Raw genomic sequence first — 22,438 nt, forward strand, 5'->3', positions numbered from 1 at the left:
CATATTTGGTTTTGGGTTTCGAAGTATGGTACGCTGGAAGCATACAACTATGAGCATATGCTTATTGGGAATGCATATCTATTAGACAGAAAACGTAGCTACAGTACAGAATATGAACCAGTCGCCCAGTGGGGTGCGGTTATTTATGTATTTATTAGGATAATAAGGATAAGGATTTACATATTTATCCCGGGGGAAAGGAAAGCCGATAAGATGACTTATCCATATGGCGAACCACGGCCTCTCGTCCGGTTACCATTCCAAGTCGGGTATGGGATTAGTTATATTCTTTGTTTTCGGATGCATGGACTTGGTGGTGGAGGAAGCCGTAACCGACCAGCGGTTACGTGAATCACCCAATGGCGGCGAGGAGTCCAGCAATCCTCTTGCACATAACCATCCCTGCATGGGATTCGAACCTGCGGACCCATGCAGAGTAATTAGAGGTGCGGTGGCGAGCGTATTCCTAACGCTTAGCCCGTTGAGCCACACCGCCGCGCATGGGATTTACATATTTATCCAATGGGAGAGGAAAGCCGAGAAGAATGCCTAAACATATGGCAAACCACGGCCTCTCTCAATCATAGCTCTGTGCTCCATATGAATCACATGGCTCTGCGAGCTATTCGTTCACTTATTAAAAATACTGATTTTAACTATTTCTCTGGGATATCTTGCCATTGAAAACAAAAGCCAGAAATTGGAAGAATAGCAGAGAATGAAATGTGTGTATTATGTAATGGAGAACCTGAGTTTGTTTCACATATTTTCATGTATTGTAAATTTACAAAAAATATTTATGAAGATTTAGTTTTAGATATATTAAAATTGATTAGAATACATTTTGTTATCAATATGATTCTTGCATATTATTTAATTTCAACGATCCTTTATATAGTCATATAGATACTGTTGATTTGGATGCAATTATACTTTTGTAATCAATAGTGAGATATAAAATTTTGACCATGAGAAATTCTATTATATTCGAAAATAAAACACCCCATTTTGCCTTTCTCAAAAAGCAGATATAATGGCCATAATATGTAGAAAAATATAGAGAATTATAGAATAAACAACCCATTTGAGAGGGAATTGAAAAATTTATGTAAAGCGTTATTTCAATAAGAAAATTATATGTTTATGATATTTATTTTATATTTACTAATTTCATTTTTATTGTTTTATATCAATGCATTTATTAAAATAACCTAATTATGGTATGGATTACTACTGGAATTGAACAAAATAAATACTGAATCATGGATGCAAAATGGAATATGAACTTATTTATATTATATATAATTTTTTATATTAACCGTAATTAAAATCACTCATTGAGTGAACGAATGAGCATACTGTAATGCTTATTGGGAATACATACCATCTATTAGGCAGAAAACTTAACTACAGAACAGAATATGAACCAGCCAAGTGGTGACCTGGGATATTGTATTCATTGATATAGATAGAGATAGTTTATTTTGAAAAGTCCACAATCTGACAATACAAACAAATAAAAAATGGAAAGTTTTGGAGAGCGAGCAAAACCTTTAAAAAAGTTTAAAACACGATGAGTATCATGTGCCCGCCGTGTTATAGCAAGTAGTAATGTGTAATGAATTTAATTCACTGTGGTAAATGAATTGCTATCTTTTTATTTGTTATGAGCACACTTGCTGGAACTCCATAATCTATTATTTTATTTGTTAGTAACACCTTTTATAAAAATATCAAATTGTTTATCATACTTGCATCCATATTTCGCCCTAAATTCTATGACACTTTCTCTGTATCCAAATAAATATGTACATGACCACATTATTTATTTTTTAGTAATACTTCATTTAAAAGTATCTTAATGTTTATTATACTTGCTATTCTGGTATTTAATCAGTTTTTTGCCTTGAATTTTATTCTATGATACTTGCTCTGTAGCCAAATATCTATATGTATATGAGCACTTTATTTATTTTTTAGTACCGGTAATACTTATTTAAAAATAACCTATTGTTTATCATTGCTATTTCAGTATATTATCAATATTTCGCCTTAAAATTCATTCTATGATACGTGCTCTGTAGCCGAATATAGATAGATACATGAGCACTTTATTTCATATATATATCTGCTGGAGAAGGGTCAAATCCTGATCATGTATTATTGTTTGTCACTATCCTCCAAATCACTTGCCAGTCATAATCAAGTATTATAATTTGATGTGTTCAAATTATAGTGTATAAAGAAATATACTCATGATTTCATTACTATTATCGAATGTTTATAATTAAAGTGCTATAACAATAGAATTTTCCTCATCTTTGCTCATAAAAAACCCATGTCCTATCACATTCATTTTTAGTAGACAAATTTTCCAAATAATAGGTATCCTTGCTAACCCATTTTTATGCAGTTGATATGCAATACATGTCAACTTATCAGCTGAATAAATGATGATCTTAGGACAAAACATGATTATTTAGTACTTTCCAAATCAAAAATTCTTGTGAATAATGTATATAGTGAATACGGTATATGAGAGCTATTGAAGAATTTAACACCGAACCTGTTAAATGACCCCAAATGTTGTAACGTTGTCTCCCAGTCAAACACCTGAGCATCTGTTTTTTTTTATTATAATTTATATATGTTCATGGTTTGACGAACGAAATAAACTCTCTCTCTCTATTAGTTTAAAATACTGTCTTCTGGACTTGGCTAATTTTATACATATCAAAACTTGTAAATATTTGCATATCAAAACTTGTCATTTATTTCGTTCCATCCATGTATTTTCAACTGTTTTTCCAATAAAACGTACTTATGCCTTACTGTTACTACTGTTATTTGTAGCTTATTATTGTTAGCTAACTATTTTGAGGTGGGGCGCAAGACTTCACAAATTCTAAAAAGGGGGTGCGGCTTGAAAAGTTTGGGAATGTTTGTATGTAGTAGACCCTAACCTGGTACACATGGTTCCGGTGTCTACCAACTGGGTTTACATACTTCAATTTGAATTACAGTGGTAAAACAGAAAAAAGCTGAATGTCGGTCTTATTCCATCTGTAAATTTACCAAAATCTCCACAAAGAATGAACAATGTGCCAGACCATGTGTATTATCGATGAAATGAAAAGTGACATATAAAAAATACAGAAGCTGTAGAAAATATTTTGCATTCCAAAAAAATTAGTTCACATATTAAATATTTTACATTACAAAAAAAATGGTGCTCCAGAAGTATGTGTACCAATATGAAGGTAACTAATTTTGTTCGCCTATTTTATATCAAGTTGTGTAAATGGACTAAATTATATCGGTAGGGGATATTCACTTGTGTAACACAGACAATTCCCGAACTTTTAATAGAACAAAAATAAGGAGAATCGTAACCTAACCTGGTACACATACTACAAGAGTACCGAAAAAACAGCCCACATAGTAAAAGCAGTTATGGATATACTTTACATTACAGAAAAATTAATTCACATAGTAAATAGCAGACGCAAGATGTATTTTGCATTGCAGAAAAAATAGCTCACATAGTTAATAGCAGTCCTGAAATATTTCTCACTATTGATAACAAAAGTATAATTGCATCCAAATCAACAGTATCAGACTATATAAAGGATCGTTAAAATAAAATGATATGCAAGAATCATATTGATAACAAAATGTATTCTAATCAATTTTAATATATCTAAAACAAATTCTTCATAAATATTTTTTGTAATTTACAATACATGAAAATATGTGAAACAAACTCAGGTTCTTCATTACATAATACACACATTTCATTCCCTGATTTTCTTCCAATTTCTGGCTTTTGTTTTCAAAGGCAAGATATCCCAGAGTAATTTATAGTTAAAATCAGTATTTTTAATAAGTAAACGAATAGCTCGCAGAGCCATGTGATTCATATGGAGGACAGAGCTATGATTTTGAGAGGCCGTGGTATATTTAGGCATTCTTCTCGGCTTTCCTCTCCCATGGATAAATATGTAAATCCCATGTTATATCAATGAATAAATACATAAATAACCGCACCCCTCTCGGCGACTGGTTCATATTCTGTTCTGTAGACGTTTTCTGCCTAATAGATATGCATTCCCAATAAGCATATGCTCATAGTTGTATGCTTTCAGCGTACCATACTTCGAAACCCAAAACCAAATATGTATTGAAGAATTACAGACCTCAATACGGCCAATTTCGCACCCGACTCGGCTGAAGAATGCGTTTTCTTAATATGCAACGAACCATTTAGCTGGACGACGTAAAAATGCAGGGAACAATACCAAAATGAGCAAATCTTTGCAAGTTTCCACTCATTGTATATATGCTCATTGCTCAGACAAACATTGCAAATATTCAGGCTTGCGTAGGGCGATAGAGTGGTACGTTGCTCGTTTTGAAGGCCTTCGAATGGCATTTCACTGATGATGGCGGTATTTTCGTGCTTCTGAAATTATAACATATTGTCAAGTGATCTATTATTAACGGTATCCCGCCTTCACATTGCCGTTACCGTACCTGACTTAGTTCCAAAAGCCTATTTAACATACAAAAATGGAATCACTTTTCTATGGACTTGATTTCCCAAGAACTTTTCTTTCCACCAGCTGGAGAAGGATACAAAACTTTTCATTGAAATGTGATATTTAAACTTATATGGTTGAAGAATGTCAGAAGACTGAGAGACCTGCGTGACTACCGGTACCGTATCCCATGGTTCATAGACTAATAGTTAGCGTCCAAGTTAGGACTGAATTTGTGGGTTTAGTATAGAAACAAATGAAATGCAGGGGCAGTTTAAAAAGTCTTTTGAATACATTCTTGGAAACATTGCACAAACTACAGCAATCTGTAATTATGAGCAGATGAATATTTTTTTCAGATTCATGATGGTTCGTTCAATCGTCAATCTTGGTTCAACGCTGGAGTTCAAAGCCAAGTGCTATAGATAAGTTCAGGAGTCTCTGCCACCACATCATCTTCAAATAGTGGTGTCGCTGGGTAGTCACCAAGTCTCTGATGTGAAGGCACTTAAGTTTATGTCCTATCATAGAAACACAGATTTATTAGCTCAGCCTGATGGGTGCAAATATACTATTGAAAGATAGGTTTTACAATATAGTTTATTCATTCAATGTAGAAATAGAATATAACAGATTATAAAAAAAATATGATGAAGGAACAAGCAAGTAAATCCAAGAAAATTACTACAAATTATACATATATGCCTTTAGGCACAACAATGGAACGTCAAAATAATAGAATTAAATTCATTTCACAATTCCATTGACAGACATAATGTATCACAATGATTTTACTGCTGAGCTATTTTATTAAAACTGTCTGGTTTCATCTCCTGATAGTATGGAAGAATTGCGCTCGCTGAGCACTAACGTTACCTCATTGTTATATAGTCAGATGGGCAAACACCCACCACTTGGTTCGGTTCTAAAGTTATCAGATGATTATGAAGAAGTTGCAATTTATATGACAGTGATAAATGCAAAACACCACAGTTACTACAAAGTGCAGGGCCAACTTCTGGTATCAGGAGCAGCTTGGTGTGACTTTGCAGTACGCACAAAAAATTATATTACGATCACCAGGGTCACACCAGACATGGCATGCATGCGGAGCATACTCCATAAAGTAACATCATTTTATCACCAATGGATTGTAAAAGATTCTGCCTGAAGTCCCAAGTCTTCAATATTGATTTTCCTTCTTTATTCATCATTTTTACAGTTAGCAAATATGACACCAATGCTGGAAGAAGTATGTGTTTTCTCATTTTGAATTATGTTAAAAGTGTTGCCCGATTCTGAATCTTGTTAATTCTTTCGTGCCCTTTTATTATTATTATTTCTTTTTCTGGTGGGTAGCCGCGTACTTTTTGAAATCTATTTTAAGTTATGCTCGACTTCCAGTTTTCTCTGCATTTTGTTTGTATGTTGGCTTTTTGTGTTGTTTATGCCAGAGAACCAAAATAAAATGATGATGATGCTGGCTTACATTTTTCTGCTGTCTGACAAAGCGCTGTCATTTTCATCAGCGGCACTTGAGGTAGTTTCAACTTTCAACTAAAGAGTCTGAGGGCAGATCTAGTTGGATCCTTGACAATCCTTTCTCACTTTCGTCAGATTCCCATGTCTCTGTATCAAATGAAGTATCTGGTGATGATCCTGTTAAATTATGATCCAAAGTTAAATTATGGTATAAGTAATCCTTACCTCCCAATTTGATGGTGCTCTTTTGTTGGGCGACAAGAATCTGATATAGGATCAAGGTATTCATCAGTTGGTTAATCGCCTCTATGAAAATGCATGATGGAACGCATTGCTTGTATGAAAATTCATTTCATATAAGAATTAACATATTGAATATATATCATAGGTAATTTTTCCTAGGTTGAATTGACTGTGAGGCCTGTTGCATTCCTTTATCCACCTCATTGCTTTTTGGCAGTCACTATGTGGCTTCGGAAAAGGCACAAATCTTACTCCATTTGAACGGCAGGGTCACCGTACAGGTTGTCAGACTGGCAAATACCATATGCGCAGCGTTTACACATAGTTAGTCTACCAAAATAATTCACTAATAGATTCTGTTTAATAAAAATGCAACATCGTATTGAAGGCGAATTCTTCCGTACTCACATACGGTAGGCTACCGGTACTCTTGATTGCATCAGCATGACTGTCTACTATTTTTTGGTTCGAAATAGCAGTTGGTTGACCTGTACGGTACCGTACCTGTAAGGTGCATGCAGCGGGTACAGCCTTTTAGTATAGATATACAGATTTTGTAAACGTGATTTGCAACAAGTAACATACAGTAATACAGCTTTCTAATCATCGCAGCCCTGCGAAGAAAACAAAAAGCGAAAAAAAGGACAAAGATCTGCCTAAACCGCCAGCAACCTGTGCGGAACGCGTCCAAAGTTGTCTGAGCGACTTTTCAGCGAAGAATATTTGTTTACATCTGCTCGCTTGTGATTGGTTGAGAATACGGATGTTTTGATGTCGGTGAAAGGTCCATTGCACTCGATTTATTCCAAGATCAAGTCTTTTACGTCAATACTTGATCTCTGGTATAATCAATTGAAAGATAACGATTGCACGCATTTTCCCACGTTGAAAAAACACAATCCAACTTTTTGTACCCAATATGCTTTGGAATGTTCCAGTCTCTTGGAAAGCTTCCATGCTAGATTTACGGATATCAAAAGCAAGAAGCTGAAGCTTGATATCTTTTCTATTCCCTTCATTGTCACACCTGCTTCTGCACCCTCCGAGTCTCATCAAACTCATGAAACTACAAAGCGATGACACGCTGAAAGCAATGTATCTGAATATGCCGTTGCTTGAATTTTATCGTGTTTATGTATCAAAGAAAGAGTTTCCAAACTTGAGAGCTAGCGCTCTTAAATGGTCATCTGTTTTCGGAAGCACCTATTTATGCGAACAATTTTTTTCTAAAATGAATTATACTAAAAGTCGATACAGGTCAAGGCTGGCAGATGAAAATCTTGGTCTGCAGTTGAGAGTTTCCACATCGTCAATTCGTCCTTCGTCAATTCCATCGTCAACGATTAGTAAAAAAGAAAGAATACCAAAAATCTCACTAAGACAAAAAGCATTAAATGTTTCTTTATTTGTTTTCTATTTTATGCTGCAATATAACATTAAATATATTCAGCTGTATGGATACATGGGTTTTATTACTTTCGATTGATTTTGTTAATGATTTTTTTTTTCGTTTTAATGGGTATCATATGATAGGATTTACATATTTATCCCTCCGAACCCACGCAGAGGTACGTTAGCTAGCGCATTCCTAACGCTTAGTGCGACGCGGGCTCATCGGCGATCGTAATATGACAAAAAAAAGTTGTGCGGCCCGCCTACTCAGCGGTAACTAAAAAGTGGCCTGCGATAGCAAATGGGTTCGTCACCCCTGGTTTAGATGAACTGGTCCCATTGGTCACGGAGCAGTTGATGGGGTCCACATTGCTAGGCGCAAAACTGATTTTACTTTTCTCTTGACTAGAAAACTTCCCGTTTTTCCTAGTTTCATTGCTTGATATGGTTTTTTCACGGGGTGTTTTTCACTTTGTTGAGCATGAACTATTTGAACATAATCGGATTTGGAATCTACCAATCAAAATTACACAGATATTATGAACAGGGGACCATGAGTGCTAAATGCCTCCGGAAGTATGCCACGAGCCATAAAAAGTCAGGAACCACTTGTTTATAGACTTCTACGTGAGTGTGCTTTCTAGCTGTTTAAATTATGCTGAGTCACATTTCACAGCTTTAGTAGAATTTTGCTGAATAACGTTTTGTTTGAATCTTATAAAGAATGATTATGCCTAGCCATATTTATGAGCCTCCTAGCGCAGTTCATTTTCATTTGTCTAATGTGGGCAAAGAAAAGCACCTAATTATCAAACTACTACTGAACTAAGATTGTTTCAGAGGTCCTCTCTCCAATATACCTATCCTAACCCCAGATATCCATAGTATGGTGGGCGTGGTCATTTTCACGCTTGAGTAATTTTCTATTTTGCGGTTCATTTCCTTTTCTGGTGGATTCTCATAAATTGACAAAATAATAACAAACTCACAAATGATCGAATCAATATTTATTATCATGTTTGGTTGTATACAGAAATCACAAGGAGACAGCTATGAATTTTATTTTCTGAGCAAAAAGTTCCAATAGACAAGGCGACTAATTCAAAGCATGGGTTATACGGTTAATAATAGTAAAGGAATAATATAAGTAAGTAATAAAAAGTAAGAACTCTTTGTCGTTTATATCATTCAGTCCGTCAACGAAGTTCTGTCAGGTTTTGAGCTGGTTTTACATTTCACAGATGACACCGTGACGTGTCCAGGATGGTTGCTCATTGTACATTCCCTGAGTTGCAGACTCTGGATCTTTATTGACATCAACAACAACATTTGTCAGCGATGCATCGGGTGTTGGATAACCAGAATACCACACTTCTGTTGCTATAGTGATTGGCTCTCCACTTGACAGCAAAAGCTGATTGTTCTGTAACAATTGAATTAACGGCTCCATATTCTGTTGCTCGACAGGTTAATGCAACTGACGTATTAATTAGTTGAATGGAAATACTTGCTTTTAGTAACGAGTTTTATAGTAAAAAGAGGCATCATAGACGAAGTATGGCAAGTGATGTGTTTTTAAGAACTACATGAAAATGAGTGGAAACCAGACATTACTGGAAATATCACAAATTATCGGCAAATACCAGATATTTATCGCACGGTTCGTCTATGACGTCACAATATATTCGAAATTATATACTATATATTGGGTTTTTCTAATTATCAAATCTCTTAATAAATCATAAGGCATCGTTGATTATATGCTTAATATTTGGTAATTTTATTAAAGACAAGCTTTGAGCCAACCATGGACACGGTGAAGTTTACAAAAATGAATCAAACTCTGCTGAGGTTGTGATCTATTGAACTGACCTTATACTGCATCCCAGTCCAGATTTCAACCCATGACCTACCAGCAGGGATCATTGAGCGAAGATGAGTGCGAAGTGACTTGTAATCCGCTATGTCGTAAATATTCGCGGGTTTTCGTTGTTCATTGATTTGCAGATTGATTTACCATCGTTGAAGGTGACATTGTTTCGACCATACACTACTATTCGGAAGCATTTTGACTTATATATGACGTCACATTTAACTGAAAGCAACAATATTGTTGTCATTGAATCTTTTATATTAAAATTTCAGAATTTTTTAACGATATGGGATTTAAATTTTGTCGTATTTCTTCATTTCGAAATAGAAATTTTGGAAATACTGTAATCTACTAATTTTGGAGAGAGGAAAGTTGATATGACGGAACGTAAATAAAGCAAACAAATCTTTTTCAGGCATCATAATAGCTATCAAGTTAATATACGCGGTTGGTGGGCAAAGTTGTAACGGACTAGGGTCATAAAATTAAATACTCATGCTTTGACGGTGTGGCATATTTTATCGTCAAATTATAAATCTTTAAATTCAAATATAAATTACTTTCAGCTTTTTTCTTTTCATCAAGACTCTTCTTGATCAATCTGACGATATCTGCAAAACAATGACATATTTTATTTGTGTGTAGGGTATGGCGTTTTAAATCAGTTCCCATCATATTATAGGTCCATAGTTTTTTTCATCGACGACCCTAATAACTTTGTAACCGCTTTATACTTTAACTATCTCACTCGCCGAGAATATTTTTGCACCACTTACTATAGCGTAATTATGACTCAAAAGTCTGTCATACGTTTACGGTGACAAAGGTATTTTCAAACATAATATATATCATGACGTAGGTCGAACTCACCAGATTCATCGACTTTCTGTGAAATAAATAAAAAAAAGCAGTTGATTACTAAAGAGAATATAATACGTGAGTTGTTTTAGATTATATTAGTTGCGTGAGATGCAGAAATCGGATTGAAAATTGGGTTGAAATTTAACCAAAAAGTATCGAGTTCTTACAAAAATATTAACCCTAACAGTACCAATGGTCTCTTTCCTAAAGCATTGCTTGGAGACAAAGTAACTCCATACATAAAGTGACTGTCAACCAAAGCCCAGCTTAGAGTCAAACAGTGAAAACACCTGATGATAATAGTAACTTGACTTCACCTTGCAATCTCCAACTTGTACGAGTTTCCAATTCACGATCTTGGAAACGCAGAATCCAGCTGTCAAAATGGGATATTTTTAGGATCAATTCAACCATAACTTGTTCCAAGATTATAGGCGTTGCTACACTCTTATATTTTAGAATTCTTGGTACCGGATTTAGACGAAGATTGCCTGCAATTCAGTATTTTAAAATCAACCAAGTAATTGTATTCGAAGCAAACCTTACCCGGCACTTTGGGCTCCCCAACCAAGCCACAGATGAGAGAGATAAACAAAATAGTTTTGACAAAGTCCATGTTTGCTACCAGAAAGCTTTGATGACGCAACTAAATGCTTAGCTATAGACTAAATATCTGTAAAAATATCCGAAGGTATTATTATAAGTTGCTTATTTTATAAGCTCTTCGTTGGTTTCAGGATGATGTATTTTTAGACCTTTTTCGACTTTCCTGATCTTTTTAATATACAAATTCAAAACAGATATGCAACATTCATGAAAAACATTATATATTAAATAATGCAGTTAAATTAAAAGTAAATAAAATTCCCATTCAGTTGTGCCTGTTCTAAGTTAGAACAGTAATCACTGGCACACAGTTACGTACAAATAGACAGATAACAGCTAAATTAGTTGTAAACTCCATCATGGCATAATCTTCGACAATTATATATTTTGGGGTATTCATGATATAGTTCACGATACATACGCAAAACGAATATGCAACACCTATCAACCATTATTGTACGACATTAAGTTCACCCAGATTTCAAACCAATCACTGAAAACAGGTCGGCAGGCGCTTACAGAATCAACGAGTCCGCTATATGCGACTGGCCGTAGCAAGTGAACAGGCAGTGATGTTATCCGTGCTGTAAGTAAAAAAGGAAACATAAAAACACCCGCATGACGCAGCATCCAAACTGCATTCACCTATTTTATTTGTGCAGTTGAAAGCAGTTTTTATTCCCGTATGGTGTTTAGTTAGACGTCACTTCCTGTGGTATACATAAAACAAACTAAAGAACAGAATATTCTTGTTGCACCCTATTACCCTGTGCGTTTACTATATTCTGTTGTACGAAAATACACTGTGGTATATCTACATTCTGTATATAAAATGGCATTCATTGAACATCTTCAAAAATTTAAAAAAAAACGTTTTTTTTTTTGCTTGAGAAACCCGTACTGATAAATCTTTTACGACATATGCTATAGCGTTCACAGACTAACGAGACAAATAATTTATTCGTTAACTGTGAGTGTTCTCAGTTGTATGTCGGGCATATTGAATAGACTAGGGCGTCGAAATTACGAACCACGAGATGGATCCGGTCTAACGAAGTGTTTTAACGCCCACTTTTTCCTTCGAAATATTTTTGTTATCCATTACTGCCGACTGCTCATCTCAGCAGCCAATCAGTGCAAAAAAGAAAAACGTGTGAGTCCCGCCAGTGGCGTAGCAAGACTCTCGGTGGTGCGTGGTTTCATCCGTTTATTTGTATTTATACTTTTGTATCGAAGGTTGCACAACCCATTATTAAAAAGTGCAGATAAATTAAAGTTCATATCTAGCTGTTCTAACTTAAAACAGTGATCACGGGTACACAGTCATAAACTGATCACAGCTTGATTAGATGTCAACATGAGCATGGCGTAATCTTCAGCAATTATATAGGGTGTTCATATGCTACATCTATCAAGTATCAATACCAACTTTCATGACCTTTGACCGATGCTGACAGTAACTTTTTCATTGATATTTGAGGGGACGCTCGCTATACCCCATCGTTTACAGAGTTAGCGCGGTTGCTATTCGTACCAGCTTTGAAAAGTCATGTTTGTCTAATTTACCCATAGCACGCAGACAAAGGCAGAAATGCATGACCTGCCAATTGCTTCTAAAAGTCAACAAATTATGTTGCAGGTATGGTACCACGGTCTGTTTGCAGGTTGATTGAGTACCGGTACCGTAGTGGTGCACCCGTACTGCAGTACTATCAAAGGACCGGATATCGTGTCAAACTAACCTACAGTGTACCTTTAAACTCAAACATTGACATACTACGGCAAACCTACTTTAGCACAGTATTTGGATTCAACGAAAAAACGATCTCCCAGATCATCTACCGTCAAACCACAAGCGAATTCACAGCAACATCGCAGCGTCCCCTCGAAGCAAGGTAAAACGTGGTTCTGGCAGCAGTCGTCACGCTCCGTTGAATCGTATGGAAGTTGGTAATTGTAATGCGACATAAAGTTCACTCAGATTCCAAACCAATCACTGAAAACAGGTCGGCAGGCTCTTGTAGAATCAACGAGTCCGCTATATGCGATTGGCCGTAGCAAGTGATCAGACAGTCATGGTATGCGTGCTGTATCTACAAAATGAAACATAAAAACATCCGCATGACGCAGCATCCAAACTTTATTCGCTTCTTATATTTATGCAGTTGAAAGAAGTTTATATTCGCGTGTTGAGTTTTGTTTGAGGGTCACTTCCTGTGGTATATTTAAAACAAACTGAAGAACAGAATATTTTTGTTGCACCCAATTACCCTGTGCGTTTAGTATGTTCTCTTGCACGACAATAAATTGTGGTATATCTACATACTGTTTACAAAATAGCATTCATTGAACATCTTCGATAATCGTTAGAAAACGAACAATCGAAACATCGTTTTGCAATCGATAACCATGAGTCTCCATGGCGCCAACAACTGGTATTTGACTACAAGCTTTGTTGTGTATGATCGGGGTTGCATCTCACTCCGAATTCTGAGTCATTTTAAAAACGATTCCAATTTTTATGTTGTTAAAAGATTTGACTCGGCCTCGGAGAAACCCTAATTTTGATACAAGACTTGGCCTGCAGTTTAAATTCATATTACATTTTAAATTTGGCCTCCTTTGATTGTCTGTTAAGAATAATTAGTCAACTTAATGCTTTTTAGGTTTCTTTGGATAATTTTTGAGTTCACCTTTGAACTTTGAAATTCCCAATTCCGCGAGTTTGAAAGTTCTACTCCGATACCAATCTGCCAAACTCCGACAGCCCCGTTGCCAGATTTGATATATTAGATTGACTGTGAATTCTGCAGATTGTGGATGGAAACATACACATGCACTCAAATCGCTCATTGGCTTTAAGATTCGCTGGGTAGAATAATCAAATAAAAAGCTCTGATTTTAAATGATTCGCGTCAATCAATGGGTTAAAAGGAGACTCAAAATTCTAATCTCAAAATGGCCGCTTTGTAACGTTATGTCGATATTCTGTGTTGGTATGGAAACACCCGCTAGACGGCGCATTTTGTCACGGCACCGAAAATGTGATTTTACCCGGCTGCTCTACTTTCGTGCGAGGAAACACCGACCAATCTGATGGTTCTATTTTTGATGTTTTTACTCGCATATTATGCGTCTACGTGGCTGTTTCATTTGTTTCACTAAACTAGCATTCGCGGCTCCTTTCAATCTAATTAATACAATTTTATTCCGATTTCTGTCCATGTCCATGTATCTTAAACGAATACCTGGCTAACTAATCCCTTACGCGACATGGAATGGTAACCGGGCGAGAGGCCGTGATTCGCCATATTGTTAACCCGTCTTATCGGCTTTCCTTTTCCCCGGGATAAATATGTAAATCCTATCCTTCGTGTGAAACAGCGCAATAAACTGGCGGATGCAAAGAAATCTTAAAGTAATATAAATTCAAATCAAGAAGTATGATTTTTTTCCAACCCTTTGTAATCCCAAACTTCATTTTGACGAAGTTGAAAAACCGAATCCCTCGTTTTGTGAAGTTCGACTGAAATTCTTATCATTGACCTTTAACCGCAACCAGAACTCGACCCTGCTCCGTCTTCAGATAGTTCTCCCAATCCCCACCCCTTGTCCTGGATATAATAAGCTGAGCATCGAATACTATATCGAAAAGATTTTCGTCTATTTTAAATAAAATTGTAAATTATTAAAACCAGTGAAATATTTCGAGATAAAAAAATGAAAATGAAACGTATTCCTAAATTTATTTTATACGTTTTATTTTAATTTTTAATTTTTTTTTGGGAGGGGGGGTGGAGAGGCGGGGTTGTACAAGTTCGCTACTAAGTAAAGTTTTACCAACTGCCAACCAGTTTTGAGTAAATATCTTTAAAAGGCACTTGTTATAAAGCCCCCCCCCCCTTTATTTAGGTCAAGTCTAGCACCCCACCTCAAGAATAATTAGATAACAACAAGCAAGCTGCATATAACAGATAGTAAGGCGAAAGTAATATAGCATATAATAAAAATAACAGTATTTATCTCTGCACATTTTACACAATAAAGAAACTGAAATATCCAAAATAAGGCATAAAAATCATATCTAACCACGATTTTAATTAGCTGCACGCTCCTTCAAAAAATGCTACGTTTACGCCCTCTTTTGGGGCGCGTTCCACTGTTTGAGAAACACTGATATAGAAAGATTGCATGGAATGACTCAGAATCGACATCAACTAACGAAATTGGAATTTAACTCAGCGATTGACTCGGATGACTCGTAAAATGACCTGACTCGCGACGGGCAGTTCAGGATCTTTTACACCTAACAGTGGTTTCCAGTTGTTCAAATTACGCTGAGTCACGTTTTAGCAAGCTTTGATGAATTTTGCCGATTACCGTTTTGCGCCTAGCATTGTGACCTCTCTCCAATTGCTCTGAGGCCCCCTTGGGGGAGTCGCGAGCCCCGGTTGGAAATCGCTGATTCAGAAACTAGAGTCCTAAGTGTGCTTTCTAGCTGTTCAAATAATGCTGAGTTATATTCTACAAGCTTTTGTAAAATTTTGCTGAGTAACTTTTTATTTGATCTCTATAAAGTATAATTTTTCAAAGTCATATTCATGAGTCTCCTAACGCAGTTGAATTTCATTTCCCTGATTTGGGTCTCAAACCAACTACTTAATTATCGAACCACTACTGAACTAAATTTGTTTTAAATGTTTACTCCCTAATACACCTGCCCTAACCCAAGATATGGTAGGCGTGGTCATTTTACACGCATGACCAATTTTCTATTTTACGTTTCTATTCATTTTCTGGTGGAATCCCATAAATTGACAAATTAATAACAAACTTACACAAATAATCGAATCAATATTTATTATTATTTTCGGTTATATACAGAAATCACATGGAGACAGCTATGGATTTTATTTTCTGAGCAAAAAGTTTCAACAGACAAGGAGATCAATTCAAGGCATGGGTTATACCAGGGGTGGGCGACATACGGCTCGCGGGCCGCGTACGGCCCGCGACGCGATTTTGTCCGGCCCGCTGACTGTATCCAGCCACACTCTGTAATGTGATCCGACGCATCATTCCTAAACATTGCCAATCTCTCTACTCTCACCGCACTGTCAGTGCGAGCTGGTGAAATAAACAATTGCCTTTGTGAACAAACAATTGCGTTAGCACACTTGTTAAACAAACAATATAAGGTCAAAGCAGAGAGCGTTGTAAACATTCTTCACTACTGTTATTAGTTATATTTATATTTAGATTCCAAATTTAAATAGATTTTAGAAATCAGATTTCACATTAAGTTTCATTAACCATAGAATACCCCAAGAAACGTGAAGTTGACTGAGAGTGTTGAGCATTTAATAAAGATTGGATACCGAAGTATTTTTTGTAATAATCCGGCCCGCCGAGTACTTCATTTTTCCACATCTGGCCCGCCAACTAGAGAAGTTGCCCACCTCTGGGTTAAACGGTTAATAATAGTAAAAGAATAATATAAGTAATAAAAAGTGAGAACTCTTTGTCGTTTATATCATTCAGTCCGTCAACGAATTTCTGTCAGGTTTTGAGCTGGTTTTATATTTCACAGATGACACCGTGGAATGACGAAGATGGTGGATAATTGACCATTCCCTGAGATGCATACTCTGGATCCATATCGACCAAAACAGGAACATTTGTTCTCGATACAGCGGATATCGGATAATCAGGATACCACACTTCAGTTGCTATAGTAATTGGTCCTCCACTTGATAGCAGAAGTTGATTGTTCTGTAACAATTAAATGTACGGCTTCAAAGTCTGTCTGCAACTGACATATTGGTAGTCATCATAGAAAAATCATATTGCGTTTTTCTAAATATCCAATCCATTGATAAACCATGAGGCATCGTTAACCTGCCCATTATTTAGTAATTTTATTGAAGACAAACTTTGAGCCAACCTTTGACCCGATGAAGTTTACAAAAATAAGTCAAACTGAGATTGTGATTTATTAACTGACCTTATACTCCATCCCAGTCCAGATAGAAATCCATTCCGCAGGTATCAGTAAGCGAAGATGAGGGAGCAGCCACTTGTAATGCGCGAGGTCGTAAATGTTCGCTGGTTTTCCGTTATTCATTGATTTGCAGATTGATTGAGCGTCATTGAAAGCGACATTCTGTGTAACATACACAAATGCTTTGTAGCATTTGGAATCGTATTTGAAGTCACATTCAACTGAAAACAACATTATTGTTGTCATTGAATATTTTATAATAAAATTTCAGAAAATATTTTAACGATCTGGAATTAAGATTTCGTCGCTTTGCTTATTCAATAAATCTTCCTTTTAAAATAGAAATTTTAGAAATACTGAAATCTAATCTTTTTTGGATGGCGAAAGTCGATGAGACAACAGAAGTCTGTTTCAGATGTTATAATAACTATCAATTTTAGACACATGGTTGGTGGAGGGTGAATCACCCAGTGACAATTCAGGCTTCAATACTTAAAGTTTGGGTAAATTAAAACTGATGCTTTGACGGGTGTAGCATATTTCATAGTCATATTATAAATAAACAACATTTGCATTAACAAATATAATTACTTTCAGCTTTTTTCTTTTCATCAAGACTCTTCTGGATCAATCTGGCGATTTCTGTAAATAAAAAAAACTATTTTATTTGTGTGTAGAGTATGGCATTTTAAATCAGTTTATCGTTCACAGTTTTTTTTTCTTTGACGACCTTGTTTAACTTTTACACCACTGTATACTTCGACTATCTTACACAACGAGATTATTTTTGGAACATTGCGTACGTATTTATGACTCAAAATTCTGTCATACGTTCACGGTCACGTAAGTATTTTCAAACATAATATATATCATGAAGTAGGGCGAACTCACCGGATCCATCGTCTTTCTGTGAAATAAATAAAAAATGCAGTTGATTAGTGAAGTGAATATAACACGAAAGGTATATTAGATTATAATAGTTATATTAGAAAGTTATATTAGTTGCGTGAGATGCAGAAGTCTGATTTAAAATTGGCCAGGCAATTCAGAAAGCCCTTCCAAAAATAGCAGTTCTGGGAGTATCAATGGCTGCTTTCTTTAATCTTTACTTGGAGACAAACTACGTAAACACCTGATAGAAATAGCAACAAAAATTTACCTTGCAGTCTCCAACTTGAACGAGTTTCCCATTCACGATCTTGGAAGCGCAGAATCCAGCTGTCAAAATAAAGCGTGATATTTTTTGGTTCAATTTTACGACATCATGTGCCAAAATTATAATTGTTGTTACACAATCAATGTGATACATTTTGCAAATGATTTAAAAAGCTCTTATATTTTACAATTATTGATACCATACGACGGATAAGTTATTTAGTAATTTTATTTGACACAAATCTTACCCGGAACTTTTAGCTTCGCACGCAAGCCACAGATGAGAGAGATGAACAAAATAAAGCTGACGAAGTCCATGTTTGCTTCTAGAAAGGTTTGATGACGCAACTAAAAACTTAGGTATAAAGTAAATATCTGTAAAAATATCCGATGGTCTTATATGTTGCTCATCTTTTGGGCTCTGGCTAGAGCTCTTGGTTAGTTTCAGGAGGATCTATTTTTGAGACATTTTTCGACTATTCCGATCTTTTTAGGATACAAATTTGAAGTTGATATGCAACATTCATGAAAAACATGATATATTAAATAATGCAGATAAATTGAAGATAAATAAAAGTTTCCATCCAGCTGTGCCTGTTCTGAGTTACTGAGTCACTGGTACGTACACATAGACAGATAACAGCTAAATTAGAATAAACACCGGCATGGCGTAATCTTCGACAATTATATATTTTTGGGTATTCATTATATAGTTTACAATACATACGCAAAGCAGATATGCAACATCTATCAATCATTGTTGTACGACATCAAGTTCACACATATTCCAAACCACTCATTGAAAACAGATCGGCAGGCGCTTGTAGAATCAACGAGTCCGTTATATACGACTGGCTATAGCAAGTAATCAGGCAGCGATTTTATCTGTGCTGTATCTAAAAAATGAAACATAAAGACATCTGCATAACGCAGCATACAAACTTAATTTACTTTTTATATTTGTGCAGTTGAAAGCAGTTTATATTCGTGTGTGATGTTTTGTTTGACGTCACTTCCTGTGGTATATATATAAAGCAAACTAATGAACAGAATATTTTTGTTGCACCCTATTACACTGTGCGTTTATTATGTTCTGTTCTACTTCAATACATTGTGGTATATCTATATACTGTTTATAAAATAGCATTCATTGAACATATTCGATATATAATAAGGCATTCATTGAAAATCTTCAAAATTTGACCCTTTGTCCCCCGTGGTTCCTCAGGGATTTTTACACTTTTTATACAAACAGTTGTTCCTCCCCGTTCAAACGTGCTAGAATTACCAATCAAGTATCTCTAAATGGATTACTAGACCTCTTTCTGCGTGACGCTGCCAAAGAGTGATATCGCTATTCTCCCTACCGTGGTGAGTTGTTGAATCAGGATTTTCAAAAAATTTTGTTCGAGAATTTTCAATCAAAGTCAGCCGTAGTAAACAGAATAGCGATAACAACTACTTTACTATTTCTGTGAATAGTACTTTACCTTCCCTTTTTAAAGAAACAAGATTGACAATCTGAAAATAAACCAGACACGAGATATCGCCGTGAAAGTCAAAACACGGCTAGATTTTCACTACGATATGACGTCATATGTTTTCAGCTATTTATGCCAAAAAAGTTTTTTATGTATTTTTAGAAACGTTATTTCGGTCTCTTCATGTTGGTTCATTCGAGAGAGTGATAACTGGCCTTGTTTCTATTGCAGTGGGGCGAAAATAATAATTTGGTGAAAAATATTTAGTACAAGTTTTTTTTATTCTGCATCATTATAATATATAAGGATGTGATAGAAACGATTTTTTTTATTTTTCCAAAATGCGTTTTATCTACCTTTTTAAAAAAGTCTTTTTTAAATCGAAATAAGATGAGACATATTGTCTTCAAAAGATGCAGAGACTGTCGGCTCCCATTTTTTTTTTCTAAAACTGTTACGTCCTAAACATATTTTTTCAGCCTTCAATGATCTTGAATGACGGAATAAACCCAGGTGGTCGTTACAATATCTCTTTCATTGAGATTCTATACTTGAAAGCAATAATTCCTATGTAGAAAGGTCAATATAGGGTTTTATACATCACGTCTCGCCTATCACCACACTTTAGATTAGAAGATCTGATTAGGTAGTTATAAATTCTAACTTAATATAAATACTCAAATTTCAAAACCCCCGACAACCTTTTTCTATTTCTGTGACGTATTCTCTCTTTCAGATGAGACAATAACCTATTACTACTATATCATACATTCGGAAGGCGTAAAGTAATCATTACCAATGAGTTACGATCAGGCATGCCCAACCAAAACAATTTTTGGCGATGACGGGACAAGCTTCGAGACGGACCATTTTGGCTTATATTGCGGGCATTGGGAAGAGGATAGAGGCATGTAATTAATATTCCAGAGTCAATTCATGACCCAGGTGACACCGGGTACCTATTAGGGCAGTGGTTCTTAAACTTTTTCGAGCGCGACCCAAATCTGAGATTTATGAATACTCGCGACCCAATCCTAAATAACGCAAAATGTGTTAGTGCAGTTTGACTCAAATACAGACAACTATTTATTAGAAACAGTCCATTGACTCAGTGAGATTGATGGAACTGAAATTTCCTTTTCATTATATCTTCAATACACAGCTCTATTTTACTTAACGCAATACGCAAGTTGTCACGGGTATCGGGGCGATTGCGAGCTCAGTTTTGTTAACCGTCAGTGCCCAATATCCTCGCTCGCACAAGTGCCTTGTCGCGAATTGTAGCAGAAAAGGCGCCCGCTGTCCGTCGCAAACACGACATCCTAGCTGGCCTTCGGTATCTCTCGCAATATACAGCTTTTTACTCATCAAATGTGCATGCACTGCTTCGTTCGCGGTAAATGGTGCTTCGAGATGAAGTCACATTTTCTCTAGATATTGAATAGTCTAATGTCGAGAAGCGAGCTTTTTCATTGCGTCGTCTATTACAATTTACATTACCAAAAAGACACTCATTTTTGGTTATTTTAATCCACTAAGACGACATTCCACGCGGTCAACACAACGACAAGCGACGTGCATGGTTATTGGTTACCGATACCATAAAAATAATACACGTGACTGGCATATCAGAATTGTGATGTAACAATGAGCTCAAGACAGTTCTTTCCGTGAATGAAATTTTATATTTCATTATTTTTAAATACCAGAGTTTAGAAGCTAAATTGAAACATTGGGAAAGCTGAAAATTCGTCCTTCTCCTCTTAGATTGCCCTTGCATTGACGACCTTGTCGCGACCCATTTTTAAACCTTCCGCGGCCCATGTTTGGGTCGCGACCCATACTTTAAGAACCACTGCATTAAGGGATAGTCAGATCCAAATGGGTAAAACGGGATTTTTTTTGCTCGAGAGACTCGTACTCATAAATCTTTTGCGACATAAGCTATGGACCTTTCCCCGACCTTTAACCCCCGAAAAACTCTTCCTATACTTTACCATTGCAAAATTTTCGGGAATATTTTAAGAGTGCTTTTGCGAGTTAGCGCCTGTAAAATGGGATATATAATTTCAAACCATCATTATGATTCATCGCATACAATAATCTGTTTTTTAAAAGTACTGGTGAAGAATTTCAGGCTAGTCTATCACAGCTATTTCTACACTAATTTTTATTACTGCAATTAAATTAAAACTACTAGGAAGACAGAGTGATCATTGAATTATCTGATTTTTATTAAAGTTTCCGGAACACAACTGAAAACTAACGAATAGAGTTCAAAAACGCGAAAACGAGGTAATGTTTACATCCACGCTTGAAAATCTGTCTGAGTGAGAAAAGTGTCTGAGCGGATGCGAAAAGGGGACATTGTTACGTCACTTTTTGCATTTTACTGATTGGCCAATGTCACGAAGTAAACAAGGAAGTCGATGCTTGGGGAAAGGTCCATAGCGTTCGCAAAATAATTAGGCAGCGTTAACATCTGTGCTGTTTCTAAAAAATGAAACATAAACACATCAGCATAACGCAGCATACAAACTTAATTCACTTAATATATTTGTGCAGTTGAAAGCAGTTTATATTCGCTTGTGATGTTTTGTTTGACGTCACTTCCTGTGGGATATATAAAACAAACTGAAGAACAGAATATTCTTGTTGCACCCTATTACTCTGGGCGTTTAGTATGTTCTCTTGCACGCCAATACATTGTGGTATATCTACATACTGTTTATAAAATAGCATTCATTGAACATCTTCGATAATCGTTAAAAAACGAACAATCGAAACATCGTTTTGCAATCGGAAA

The 22,438-nt window shown here is 35.9% G+C and overlaps 1 protein-coding gene and 1 long non-coding RNA gene across 2 annotated transcripts; both read right to left on the reverse strand.

The window, feature by feature from the left end:
- Window positions 1-8,701: 8,701 nt before the first annotated feature.
- On the reverse strand, window positions 8,702-9,637 carry LOC144423061 (uncharacterized). The gene is made up of 2 exons (XR_013475552.1): window positions 9,528-9,637; window positions 8,702-9,078 (listed from the first exon to the last, which is right to left on the reverse strand). It is a non-coding gene; the product is annotated as an uncharacterized LOC144423061 (long non-coding RNA).
- Window positions 9,638-16,381: 6,744 nt separating this feature from the next.
- On the reverse strand, window positions 16,382-18,507 carry LOC144422724 (uncharacterized). Its single transcript, XM_078112465.1, has 6 exons — window positions 18,400-18,507; window positions 18,156-18,214; window positions 17,888-17,903; window positions 17,588-17,638; window positions 17,000-17,217; window positions 16,382-16,767 (listed from the first exon to the last, which is right to left on the reverse strand). Exons 1-6 carry the CDS (start codon window positions 18,467-18,469, stop codon window positions 16,573-16,575), a joined length of 609 nt encoding a protein of 202 aa, XP_077968591.1. The 5' UTR covers window positions 18,470-18,507; the 3' UTR covers window positions 16,382-16,572.
- Between the last annotated feature and the right edge of the window lie 3,931 nt (window positions 18,508-22,438).

This window comes from Styela clava, chromosome 5, assembly GCF_964204865.1.
Source record: "Styela clava chromosome 5, kaStyClav1.hap1.2, whole genome shotgun sequence".
Taxonomy (NCBI): Eukaryota; Metazoa; Chordata; class Ascidiacea; order Stolidobranchia; family Styelidae; genus Styela; species Styela clava.

Bases quoted from the DNA above. Each gene is read 5' to 3' on its own strand.
- LOC144422724 (XM_078112465.1), bottom strand. From the start codon at position 18,469: ATGGACTTCGTCAGCTTTATTTTGTTCATCTCTCTCATCTGTGGCTTG. The intron at 17,218-17,587 runs GTAATTATATTT...TGTTGTTTTCAG, and splicing joins TGAAAAGAAAAAAGCTGAAA to TTGAATGTGACTTCAAATAC. The intron at 16,768-16,999 runs GTCAGTTAATAA...TAATTGTTACAG, and splicing joins GGACTGGGATGGAGTATAAG to AACAATCAACTTCTGCTATC.